The sequence below is a fragment of the Anomalospiza imberbis genome, chromosome 3 (assembly GCF_031753505.1).
Source record: "Anomalospiza imberbis isolate Cuckoo-Finch-1a 21T00152 chromosome 3, ASM3175350v1, whole genome shotgun sequence".
Lineage (NCBI taxonomy): Eukaryota > Metazoa > Chordata > Aves > Passeriformes > Viduidae > Anomalospiza > Anomalospiza imberbis.
The window spans coordinates 78,952,150-78,964,829 of NC_089683.1; the positions used below are offsets into that span (position 1 = coordinate 78,952,150).

At 47.2% G+C, this 12,680-nt stretch overlaps 2 protein-coding genes across 3 annotated transcripts in view; one reads left to right on the top strand and one right to left on the bottom strand.

The window, feature by feature from the left end:
* The window catches only part of RMDN2 (regulator of microtubule dynamics 2), a 144,855-nt gene that overhangs the window by 68,279 nt on the left and 63,896 nt on the right, over nt 1-12,680 (top strand). The window lies entirely within an intron of this gene.
* CYP1B1 (cytochrome P450 family 1 subfamily B member 1) lies at nt 2,348-8,181 on the bottom strand. 2 transcript variants are annotated; one of them, XM_068185309.1, is made up of 4 exons: nt 7,973-8,181; nt 7,068-7,221; nt 5,279-6,295; nt 2,348-3,591 (listed from the first exon to the last, which is right to left on the bottom strand). In XM_068185309.1, the coding sequence occupies exons 2-4, from the start codon at nt 7,085-7,087 to the stop codon at nt 2,979-2,981; spliced, it is 1,650 nt and encodes a 549-aa protein (XP_068041410.1). In that variant the 5' UTR covers nt 7,088-7,221; nt 7,973-8,181; the 3' UTR covers nt 2,348-2,978. The 2 variants fall into 2 exon arrangements, with proteins under 2 accessions (XP_068041410.1, XP_068041409.1); XM_068185308.1 differs by having other exon boundaries at nt 7,068-8,181.

Consider the following 12,680-nt stretch of genomic DNA (forward strand, 5'->3'; position numbering starts at 1 on the left):
GACAGCTCTAAAGTAAGCAGGCTTGTGTAGCAGACTGAGGAAAAGAAGACCAAGGGTTGGGGGAGATACTTCATCATGAAGAAATGCTTTACATTTGCAGTAACAGCCACCCTTCACCATGGGATTGCCTTCATTTTGTTAGAGGTTGCTCTGCAAGGGCATGTCAAGGCCTGTTTGGCCCTGAGATTTCCATTTCTGGCAATCCTGACTATACACCCAGGCCAAAAGAACACAAATTGGTCAGTGCTCCAGTGTCAGGAGTATATAGATGCCAGCACTATATATAGGAGGGAAAAAGAAAGGAAAACCAGTCTTTGGGCTTGAAAACAGGGAAGGTGGAAGTAAAATGAAATGCCAGAGGGAAGGACATAGCAGAGGAGATTGTGCAGGCTGAGGAGAGATTAATAGGCATTAGAAAAAAGCAAAAGACATGGGAGAATTCAGATCAATGCCGAGGCAAGCAGCAGGGAATGTTCTTAGCAAGGAGCATTAGGAGGTTGAACACAGATGGCAAGGTATGAAAGGCAGACAGACCTGAGAACTGTAAGGGCAGCATGGGGGAAAAACCTTAAAATCCAGGAATGGGAAAAAGGTGCAAAGTATATGAACAAATATATAAAATAATAATACTTTCCAAATCAGAAATAATAATTTTCTTGATGTTAGAAAGCTGTATATAAACTAAGCAAGGTAGTGTAAGAATAATTTTATTTAATATTTTGGTAACACAATGATACATCTCAAAACTACCGTAGAATTTAGCTTGCTAAATGACTGCATACATTCTAAATAGGTGCTCCTAAATTTGAATAACTTCACAGAGTACATGTGGCTTTATGTGACCAACAGCTATATAGCATGTAACCCCTTGACTGACATGAGCAGTGTGGATGGATTTTGCACTAGTAGCCAATGCAGCTTTTGGAAGGGTAAAAAATTGCAAAAGACATTTTTATTAAAATATGAATTGATGATCCTTGCATTAGAATAGCTATTCAGCTGTAGGTTACATACTTTATTTCTTTTAATAACAGCACTTACAAAAATACAAGAAAAATTGTCTTGCTAGCATTTGATCTAATGTAGATCTCCATATGAAAATGCTGAGTATCTTATAAAGCTTTTCACAGATATAGGCTAAGTTCTGGGATATCACAAACTTGTACGTAATTCACAAAAACACCTGAGGTTACTCCGTGTGTATGTAGCAGAAAGCTTTTTTTTAGCTCTAAACCAGATGATAGATACCATATGAAGCCAGAGACTTTAAGCAGGTACATTAGTACTGTGTGGGATTATAGAGCAGTGCTTGTAGGCTTGATTCAGGTTTTTTAAATCAGTAGCGAACTTGTACCTAAAATTGGGATTGTGTTGTTAAGCCAGCTCTTCCCAGTGCCAGTAGCTCTGTCCCTGCTGCCAGCGTGACTAAGACTGGCCATCTATCAGAAGTCACAGTGCAAATCCTTACTTGCTTAGGTCTCAGCAGAGCTACTTCACTGTGTAGCACTGTAACCTTGTTTTTCCAGCTCTACTAATACCTTATCTGGTACTGATAACTGTAACCCTGGCTGAGCACAGCAAGTCATGTGAGGTACTCTCATGTCTGATGGATTTCATATGTATTTGAAGGCAATCTGCAGCTCCAAAGAAGTGCCCAACACTTTTCAAATCAGGCATTTACATAGGGCTGTTTGCATTCTAGAGAAATATGCAGCTTTGTGAAATAAACATTAGCTGGAGGCTTCATGTCATAAAGTTTCACGTGTGCTTTAAAATAAGAGGTGTTAAAAAAATTATGAACTTTGCCTCACAAATATTGTAAAAGAATTTTTTGTTCAGTTAATGGGTAGTTTAATTAGGACATGTAATATTCATTTTCCTTCTGGGACTTTGTTCCAAACAAACTGTACTAAAAGTACATAGTTGATTTTAAAAGATATACTATTTAACTCAACATAACAGAATGACTAGTGAGTAGAGGTATTATTTGCTGTGTGTTTTACTTGAGGCTTGTGGCATTAATGTTTTATTATAACCCCCCTCCCCCCCCAATCTCACTTCTGCCTACCTTGGCCAATGTGGATTTTATTAGACTTACCCATGTGCTTAGGGACAGCCATATTAACTCCTTCCTAAAGAAACAAAAAGTTCAGCTATACCTTTATAAATCTCATTCAAATACTTACTTTGTTCGTAACCATGCTAATTAACAGGTTAGCATATGATTTGTATCACCCTTGCCATCTAGTGACAGAAATTCTGATCTTTCAAAACTTTGTGGAAAGTTACTATATTAGGACATTCTAGTAATTTTCATATAAGACATGAATTTTAGTTTCAAACATGCTTACAAGCAAGACTTTTATTGTTTTAGGCATTTATGTAAACATTTTGGAATGCTGAAGGCAAGACTTTACATTGCCATTTTACCAAAAATTATGTGAACACTTATTATTGAGGCATTAATGTACATCCCAGCAGCCAGAACACCAGAGCTGCCATGAGCCTATGTCAGTTTCCAGCACAGTAAATTCAGAAGCAGGCTGCAGTGTTCTGAGCAACTGCTTTTGTTTGTTTTTTAATAAGAGATTTCACTTCTGAATGTGAAGTCACTGAAGGCAAACTTAGAGTTAAGGCATAGCACATGGAGACATGGAAAGGATTATAGAGACAGTTCCTGGAGATGCTCCAACCAGTCAGTAGATAAAAAGCACTTTACACTGACAATTTCTGTGAACAAGCTAGAAAAGAAAAGGCTTACTTTCAAATTGCATATGCTTTGTCATTTAATATATTGTTCCCCTGGCTCTCCTTCTAGAATTAAAAAGATGACTTGAATTATACCTTGTGCAACTTTTCTTCCTGCTTTTACAACATGTAATATTGGCTATGTACCAAAAATATCACCAGAACAAGCTATGAGTTATATAAATCTAAAAAGAGAGAGGGGGATTATCTGTAGATGCAAGGTTTATTGCTTAGGCATTTGCTGACAGCTGACTTTCACTGGCTGATTTCTCTGCTTGCAGTCTTTGGACAGCCTGATCGAGCAAATCCATCGTATCTCGGAGCGTAACATTCAAGGTGAATGGCTTAGGTTTAATGGTTAGCCCATAGGTAAAGTCCATTTTAGGGTCCTCGTTTGGATTAGCAGTAAAATTGCACTGATGCACCAGTATGGAGGTAAAGAGAAAGAGTTGCACCTTGGATAACTCCTCTCCAATACACCGACGCTTTCCCAATGAGAAAATCATCACACTGCTAGTAAGATCTTTATTGATGAACCCGTTCTCATCCAGGAATCTTGTTGGATCAAAATCCTCTGGGTTGGACCATTTTGCTGGGTCATGATTCACTGACCACTGATTGACAAAGATGACAGTGTCCTTGGGAATGAGGTAACCCATGATGAAGGTGTTGGTTGTGGTGGCGTGTGGGATAGTCACAGGCACAAAGCTGCTGAAACGCATGGATTCATACAGGAAAGCCATGATGTAGGGCAGGTGAGGCTGATCTTCAACACATGGCAGACGGTCTCTTCCAACAATCCTATCCACTTCTTCTTGCATTTTAGCCTGCACTTTCGGATACCTGTCATTTAAAGCAAGATGTGTGTGTGTGTACATAACACTTTCAAAGAATATTTCTTACAAATAGTCCCTGCTGCAAACATTTTTCACAGACTCTCACCACTATCCTAAATGATGCAGTTTGAGCAGAGTTTAAATGTGTAGACCTCAGCTGAAAACAGACAAAAAAAAAAACAAACTTCCCATGCACTGGTATAATTTTAGATTTGCTCAGTTCTTAGTTTAATATCCCATGTAACTGATTCTCAACATAAAAAATAGCAATAACCTAAAGTGTGCTGAAACTGAATATTCTGATCCAACTTTGAAAATTAATTCTAAAATTAGAATTACTTGTCTCTTCTAAGTATTGCATTTTCCATGGGAACAAGAATTTGATTTGCCAACTCTGTATGTGACTTTTAAAAGTTAGCACGGAGTTTGTTATCACTAGACACATTTCATACCTTTGAAAGCCTGCAGGTTTCTAAACTAGAAAAAAAAATTCCAATTATTAAATTGTTAGAATGGCTTTATGAGGTTCCAACTTTTTAGTTTGAGAAGATATTTTCTAATTATTATCAAATTATGTTTTCTCTAAAATGTATTTAAAAATGGCTGTCTTGAAGTCTGGACAGTTTGGAAGGCTACACAGTAACTAAACAAGATCAAAATGTTAATACATATTTTGCTTGTCTAAAAGCAAACAAAACATTCTGCCCAGGAGCCTTCATTTGCTTTAAGTATTCAAGTTTGGCTTCTGCATCTTTGCTTTTTCCTCCTGCAGCAGACTCACATGTCACATGCTGGGCAAACATGAGAAACTGGGAGAAACCCAAAAGTTATGTGAACACTGGGGCATCACACCCTTAGCTGGAGTGTTAAATATTTGCCTGTTTTTCAAGAAGCAGCTGAGTAGATAATGTTTGCATATGCCTACAAATTAAGTGGGCGATGAAAGAAAAAGCCAGGATAGGCAAGAGAGTCGGTGTAATGGCACCTTCTCTTAAACCACCTCCCCTCTCTGCATTTCCCCGGCAGACAGGCCGGTGCCAGGGCAGCGCTCCCGCCGGCTGCCCAAGGGGTCTGCCTTGCCCAGTCACGCAATGGCAAGGAAGGCACACACAACGGCAGCTCAGCATAATAGCGGGTTTGTAAAGCGGTGCACGAACTCCTTATCGTGCTTAAGCAGTTGTTATCCTGTTCCTATGATCTCCTTGATCTTGACCTGCTCAAATCTGTTGCTTTCGGGTTTTACTCGGCTGCCTTTCTGCCAGCCTCTCCTTATGCACTATAACCCGACCGCCTGAGTAGGGTGGGATTTATATTCTTTTATACTTCCTTATCTCTTTCTGGCAGGTTTCCCAGAGCTTCCGTGTTAGTTAATCGGAGGCCGCTGAGGCACCCGGCGCTGCGCGGGTTGGCGCTGCGCGGGTTGGCGCTGCCCGGTCTCGCAGACACGCGACCGACGACGGCTCTCTGCCGGGGCCGCGTCCCTGGCTATGCCCGGACCCGGGGCTCCATGCGCTGGCTCGGGCCGGCTGCTCCCGCCGCGGGAGCCCTCCCAGCAGCGCCTTCGCCCATGCAGCGCAGTTTAAAGTGCGACCCCCGGGGCCGGTGGGCGCTCGCACCCCGGGCGGGCTCGCATGTCCCCTCTACCCCGGGCCGGTGGGGCGCTCCGGTGTGCTGCCGCCTCGGCCGGCACATACCTGATGAGGAAGATGAGGAGCCACTGCAGGGCAGTGGAGAGAGTGTCCTGGCTGGCGCCGAAGATGTCGGTGACGGTGGCAGGCACGTGCTCGAGCTGCAGCCACGGCTGCTCCCGCTGCAGGCGGATGAAGGCGTCCATCATGTCGCGGGGGGCGGCCCCGGGGCGCAGGCTGCGCTGGTGCTGCAGGAACTTGCCGCGGACGAAGCCGTAGAAGTCGCGGTTGAGGTCGCGGAAGGCGCGGTAGGCGGCGCGGACGGGGCTGGGGAAGCGCTGGAGCCAGGGCAGCGCATCCACCAGGCTGCCGGCGCCCACCGCCCGCCCGAACTGCTCGTTGCGCCCCACGATGCGCAGGAACTCGCCGTCGCCGTGGCTGTAGCGGCGGCCGAAGCACAGGGCGCTCATCACGTTGGCCACGGCTACCACCAGGACGCGCGAGGGGTCGAGGAAGGCGCCGCCGGCGCTGCCGCGCACCAGCAGCGCCACCAGCGCCCGCGCCTCGCCCACCAGGTGCCGCTCGAGCAGGCGGCGGGTGGCGGGGCTGCCCGTGGAGAAGGCGCGCACCGTGGCGTGCGCCGCCCGCCGGTGCAGCTTCCAGAGCTCTGAGTATCCGCCGAAGGCCAGGCTGAGCCCGCCCGACACCAGCTGGAAGGACGGGAAGGGCGGGCGGCCCGCGAAGGCGGCCCCCTGGCGGACGAGGGCCTGGCGGATGGCGCGCTCCCCGTTCAGCACCACCACGGGCCAGCGCCCCAGGCGCAGTTGGAACACGGCGCCGTAGGTGCTGGCCAGCCGGGCGAAGGAGAGGTGCGGGGCGCTGCCTAGCTGCGCCGCGTTTCCGATCAGGGGCCAGGGGAAAGGGCCCGGCGGTGCCCTGCGCTGGCCCTGCCGCCGGCGCTGCTGATGCTGCAGGAGGAGTTTGCCCAGGTGGATGGCGGCGAGCAGGCAGAGGAGGAGCAGGAGGGAGCTTTGCAACGGGGGCATGCTGCGCAGCGCTTCCCCGAGCCTCTCGAGGGCCATGCTGCAAGGGAAGGAGAAAGGTCAGCGGGCAGCGTCCCCGCGGCGTGGGGGGACCTTCAGGTCCCGCGGGTAAGGGAAAGCCCGGACGGAGCCCGCTGGTGTGGCGGAGGTGAGACCCCGGCAGCCGTCCCAGCTCTCGGAGTCCGGGCAAGTCCTTCCTATACGCTCCTCGTGTGCCTAAAGCCCCCGAATCCTGTGCGAAAAACAAGGGATAATCGATTATCAAGTAGCAAGCTCCTAATAAGAGATCGAAGTCTTGTTTGGGGGAGAGGCCGCTGCTCTCTCTCCGCCGGTAGGGAAAGTTCTCAGCGAGAGATCCAACAGGTCACGGCTGAGAGAGGCACAGAGGAAAGCAGGAGGATGCTCTCGGCTGTCGAGCCTCCGCAGATGCAGGCGTTTGCCGTGCGCCGGAGACAGGTTAATTCTGGCACTGCACATCGCTCCCCCCCGGCGAAAAAGCCCCTGCAAGAAACGGGTTACCCGCCCCACTGTCGGAATTTCTCGCTGCTCCGGAGAAACGCACGCGGCCACGGAGCTCTCTCCGTCCCGAGCCCTTCCCTCCTCCCCGCACCTTCGGGCCCATCGCGGCATCGCAGGCTGGCGGTCTGCCGCCCCGGGGATGGGCGGCAGAGGATGCCTGAGGACTCTGCGTGGGAGTGCTGACTGGTCCCGCTTCCCATCCCCGTGCCCGGGGACCACCCGCTCCAGCCTTTCAGAAGCAGCGAGAGGATGAAGGGGTGAAATAAGCGGCGGGCTCCTGTAGCAGAACTGACCTGTTGCACACTGCTTCCATCCGAGACCTTGAGGAGGATGGAGAGGAGCTGTGCAGTCGGCGGCAGCTCTAATGGACAGCCGCGGCTCCGAGGAGAGCGGCGACGGCGGCGTTCAGATCCAAGCCTTTGGGAAACTCATTAAGAGCCCCGGTACCTGTCACCCGGAGCTTGGCAGGTCATGTGCAGGCAAATGCCAGTTGCGCCCGATCCCAGCGTAGTTATCACCTTCCCAGCTCTTTAACCCTCTCGTCCCAAGGCAGCCACCTGCCCCGAGCAGCTCCGCGGACCGGGAGCGAGCGGGCTGCTGCGCCCCCTCCCTCTCTCTCCTTCCCACCCGCCTGCTGGCCTGTGGGGACTGGACGGGGCCAGCCCAGCCCGCCGCAGGGAGCAAAGGCGAGCGGCTCAGAGGGCGCGGCGAGGACGGCCCGCTGCTCTCAGAGTCAGCCGGAACCGGAGCCGCCACCTCTAGGCGCCTGGCATTGCCACTCCCGGCTTTAAACCTGCCGGCATCCGCGGTGCGCGGCGCGGTGCGGGCGGGACGCGGACGGCCCCGCTGGCAAATCGCCGTTGCCTGACCCGTCCTCTGACTTGAGGGGTCGCAGTTATTTGCCAGCTGCCCTTGGGCCCTCGCCAAGCGGAGCGGCTGAGCCGCGGTCGCTTTTATGGCCGGGGCCAAAAGTTTTAGCGGAGGAGGTGCCGGGAGGGGAGAGAGGTGGCGGGCGGGCTCGCAGCTCTCGCTGTCGGGAGGCGAAGTCTCGCCTGCATCTTAGGGGCTGAGGAAGCCGAAGAGCTTCCCCTCCTCCGCCTGTCGCCTCCCCGTTGCGTGCGGAGTTAGCATTGCGTGAGCCGGGGCTGGAAAGCCTCCAGCCATCTCCTTCCCGGGCCCCTACCCCTCCTCGCAATACCTGACACCAGCTCCGGGGAGAATGAGGCTGGGAAGCCCCGGGCAGCTCGCACCCCGGCCGGCTCCGGTGCCCTCCGGTCTCGCCTCCGCCCTGCGCTCGCTTCTCTCCCGCTTACGGCGCCTTTTTACTCTTAAATCTGGCGCCTCCGCCCGCACTGGGAGAGCTGGCGAGAGGCGTGTGGGTACGGTGCTCCAAGCCCCCCCGGGCTTTCTGGCGCCCCGGGGAAACCGGGATGGCAAAACCCCAGATAGGGAGGAAATCGTTCCCCAAGAAAACAGAACGACTTTGCTTTGTTCTTGTCATTTTTGCAGTAACAAGAAAAATGTGAAAACACGACATTTATTTCAGATTCTTTACAGTCAAGTCATGAGAAGAAAATACGATGTTTGGGTAGCATTTAGGGATTAGATAAAATTAGATGCTGGGAGTCAGCCCAGCTCAGGATGTGAGCCCGGTCCTGGCCAGGCTGCTACTGCTTCTTTGGTAAAAAGTGTAATCCTGCCTGTTGTCACTGTCCCAGGCTCTTCCAGATGGTGATGCTCCTTCTTGCTCAGACTAGCATCAGCCTCGGATCATCTGTTGGCTTGGAGCATCTTCCTGTCATTGCCAAGTAACAGAGGTGTCAAAACCACTTTTTCTGAACAGTGCCGGGAAAAGTGCGCTTCCCTTTCCCAGCCCCACTTCAAGGGTGAACTTGAAGGGTCCATCCCTATGGGACTAAGGTTAGGGGGTTCTGATATCTCCATCACTATCAGAAGACTGAACCCAAATTTCACCACTCAGCTATGGAAAAGTTGTCATTGCTCCCTCCTTCATCTGTTTCATGTCAAAGAAGAGACATGGACGTCTTCTGGCAAAGTTCCAGAAAAAGATCTGGGTGACACTGATCTTTTTCCACTGAACAGAAGAATTTTTCCAGGCACTGGGTCTGGGTGGTAAGGACTAGCTTGGATCAGTTACCTGAGCTTTATATTATAATGCTGGGCATTTCTTATTGCCAGCAGGTAAATTTGCCTTTTTCTTGGTGACTGTGGTAAAAATTTGCCTAAACTCCAGGCATTCCAGATCTCATTAGTTAGTCCCTAGACCCTTTCTTTGGTTCAGCAACTAAATTAATTGTATTGCAATTGGATTGCTCCTGGCTGCTTGCAGGAAGTACAGAGAAAAGAATATATTTCCACTATCACGGAAACTCAAAATTTAAGGCAGGAGCCTAGGAGTTATAAATCCTGGTACTTTGGGGTTTTTTATGCTCTAAGGAAGCATTAATTATTTCTTATTTCACTTCTCTTTGGTCTTCAGGAGTTCTGTCACCATTAGGAAAGAGAGAAAACCTATTTTAGATATTTTCTTCTGTGGTGATAGTACCACCTGGTCCCTCTGTACTATTTACAGCTTTGGCTCCCTATTGCATTTATTACAGCCTGAGTATTCTTTTGACTGTATACACTGAACATTCACCCAGTTTTTTAGGCTCTGATTCTGTGTGACCTTGATTAGTCTCTTGGTCTCTGTTATATTCTACAAATTGCCCTCCTGCCTACCTCTATATTTATTCTTCTCACCTCTTTTGTTTGTAGAGGCATAGGAGTTCAAAATTGCTCTCAGAGAATGTATGTTCTTTTTTCCCAGTTCTAGGGAGATGATTGAGATGCAGGTCCTACTGAAACCAGTCCCAGGTTCCTGAGTTGGTTAATTTTGTTAGGCACTGAAGACTGAATCACTGAAAATATATGCCACATGAATTATTTCTGAAGTCTATAAAATCCTACTTAATATAATATATGGAAAAGAAAAGGAGTTGGAGCGCTACAAGTGAGTTGGTTTGGGATTAAGGGAGAGGAATTCAGGCCTAATCTCTTAAAAATCTTGATTGATTTGGTAGGAATGCCAGGTAGCGGGTTTATGGGGGATATCAGTACCTCTGTGACTCTCAATAAAGTTGCTTAAGTATGTGGATGAGCATCCTTGTTGTGGAGGTTACAAAATTTGATAAAGGAAGAGGAATTGCACAGCCTAGAGAGTCTTTATGTGCCCTTTGAGAGAGAATTTTTTTGTCTGCCGCAGTCCTCCCTCTTCCAAAAAAACTTAACCCCTAAGAGATTTTTACAAGTGTTAAGAATTACTTACCTAAATCAAGTATTGAAGACCCAGTTCTTAGTTTTACTTCTAACCATGGCAGCCCTTGTCTTTGCTTTTGAATACTAGTAAGCTGCTCATAAATCCTCATGAGCATCAGCTGGAATTTCTCATGGACTTGACTTTGCTGTGTTTTCTTTTCTTACCTCTTCCTTTTGCTGTGTTTTCTTTTCTTACCTCTTCCCTTTGCATCTTTCCATGGAAAGCCCTCCCACACTAGATTTCTCTCTTTCCCATGCCTGATCTTTTCCTCCTCTCTCTTAATTTTACAAAATCCCAAAGTGGATTAGTTGAGCAATGCTTTATCCTGGGATTGCTTCAGCATAGAGCTTGTACAAATTGTTTACCGTTTGTAGAGTGATCCAAGCCGTTTTTTGTTAAACAGTCCTTGGCAATGTTGTTTCTGATTGTCTGAGTGTTACACAATACTATATAAGTATGTGCAAAATAAGATGAACAAACAAGTAGCATATCTGTAAAACACAAATCACTTGGAAATGTAACCAAGTGCAATATCCTATTGTTTCAGGCTGCTTAAAACTGTACAGATATACTTACATACCTCTAGTGTTCAACTCTAGTCTCAATACTGCTGTAAGTCAGGAAAATCACCACAACAGCCAGACTACAATCAGAATAAGAGCCTGTACACCTCTGTGTTTGCAACAGCTCACCCAGACTACGTTTATGTGGTGATCCCATGTGATGCAGGATTACCATTATGATTCAAGTAGTTTCAGATCTGGAGCAGATCTGTGCTCAGTCCAGCCGTAGCCTGCTGGCTCCATGGTCATCATCTGTGCTTATTTATCTACACTGCACTGAGTGCTCTGTGTTCGAGACAGCAGCACCACAAGTGTGGCCGGTAGCGAGATCATTTCTGATGCAGGCTCCTGGTTTGGCTCAGTTTGTCAGATTTCTGGTCATGCCAAGCATGAGATGTAAGCAAAATAGAAGGAGCCACATCCTCAGTGCTACCCAGAGTGCCAGGCATACATAGGAGCCAGCTGCAGCTCCATGATTCAGGATTATTTACTTAGGCCACTCACTGTGGCCTAAAATAAAGCATTTGTGGTGTGCTTTTTAAAGCATATGTATTTGTGGTTGCAAATCACATTCTTAACCTTCATTAACTTGTAGCTTTCTTTGGACTTCCGCTATTCTCTGCATTCCCACTGATTTCCCAGGTCACATTTTCAATTCTGCCTTGCTATTGAAAACCCTAAATTTGGCTTCTAATTCTGAGCCAAATTCCCGTAGCTGCTGTGGGAAATCAAGGAACCTCCCAGTACTTGCTGGTGCTCAGCTCAGTGGCAGGCTGAATTGTAGCCTCTCCATCTGTTTGCATTTTTCATGTTGCTTACAAATTAAAGGCGTACATTGCGGTCTGCTTCCACACAGGCAATATACAGGTATGATTACAGAAATGGGGACATGGTGTTATACTTAATTCAAGCATAAAACTTCATTCTGAAACATCTAATTTTTCCTGATTCCTACAGTATGTCTTTCCAAAGTTTGCTGCCTTTTCTTGATGGTATTAGATGAAACCATACAGCTTAGTCTTTTTTGAGAGGAAAATACAGAGATGATACCTTTGTGAATATCTTTTGAGAAGCCTTTTTAAACTGCCTTCTGCTACAAGGCAAAAGAGCAAAATCTAATTTACACACTGTTGGGCCCTCATCCATGGTATTTTCTGTGTGTCTTTTTACTGACACTGTACAAATTCTTTTAAAGTGCTCTGAAAGAAGTAATCTGAAGTAGATGGATTAAAAGACATTTAGGAAAGATTAGACACTGCTCAAGGCCTGCATTATTGCATCGGTCCTCAAATGTGATGTGTGGGCAAACTGCTGTGCCTGCTCACTCTCCTGCTTTCTAAAGATTATCATGTAAAATAAGGATTTTGGGAGGATAGAAAACTTCAAACCAGATTATTAAAGTAGAGTAAAATTATAAGTGAAGGAGACCCCAGAGTTTACAGCTAAGGGAACTCTGTGCAAGTAGACACTTGCAAGGGGCTGACCCTTCAGTATGGAGGAATAAGACAGTGAAGCACTTGCAGATGAATGAAGAAACTTGCAGTTCCTTGATGAGAATATGGGTTTTCCCATATTGTACCCCAAGTGTCCTAGCCATTGATTATCTATTTAGCCTATAAATGTTCATTTCACCACTTCCCAGCCAATAATTTCCTATGACACAAATATCATTATTTCCCATTATACAAATATTGGTAATTTGGGTTCTTCAGTTTTGTTTGGTGTGTGCCATTTTTGGTGCTTGACAGTAGAACAAGTGGTCAAAATAATAAAATAGACAATACAATTTGAATTTGGTCCCCTCTAGAGCAATCCAAGTTAAATTTCAGAATTCTTCTTTGGGCTTCTATCATAACTTTTGGAAAGCCTGCTCTGCTTACCTGCACATACACATGGATATGTTGAAATTTCTTGTACTATTAGGCATGGATTCCATAGCACCTGGAGTAATTTCTTGTTTAGAAGATTGAAATTTCATAATGGGAAGTTTTCAGCATTTAAAAACATTGTTATCCTTAGTACTG

Excerpts from the sequence above, each read along its gene's own strand:
- CYP1B1 (XM_068185309.1), bottom strand. The coding sequence starts at position 7,087 with ATGGAAGCAGTGTGCAACAG. Across the intron at positions 6,296-7,067 it reads ATGGAAGCAGTGTGCAACAG|CATGGCCCTCGAGAGGCTCG; the intron begins GTCAGTTCTGCT and ends CTTCCCTTGCAG. Across the intron at positions 3,592-5,278 it reads CTCCTCATCTTCCTCATCAG|GTATCCGAAAGTGCAGGCTA; the intron begins GTATGTGCCGGC and ends TTTAAATGACAG.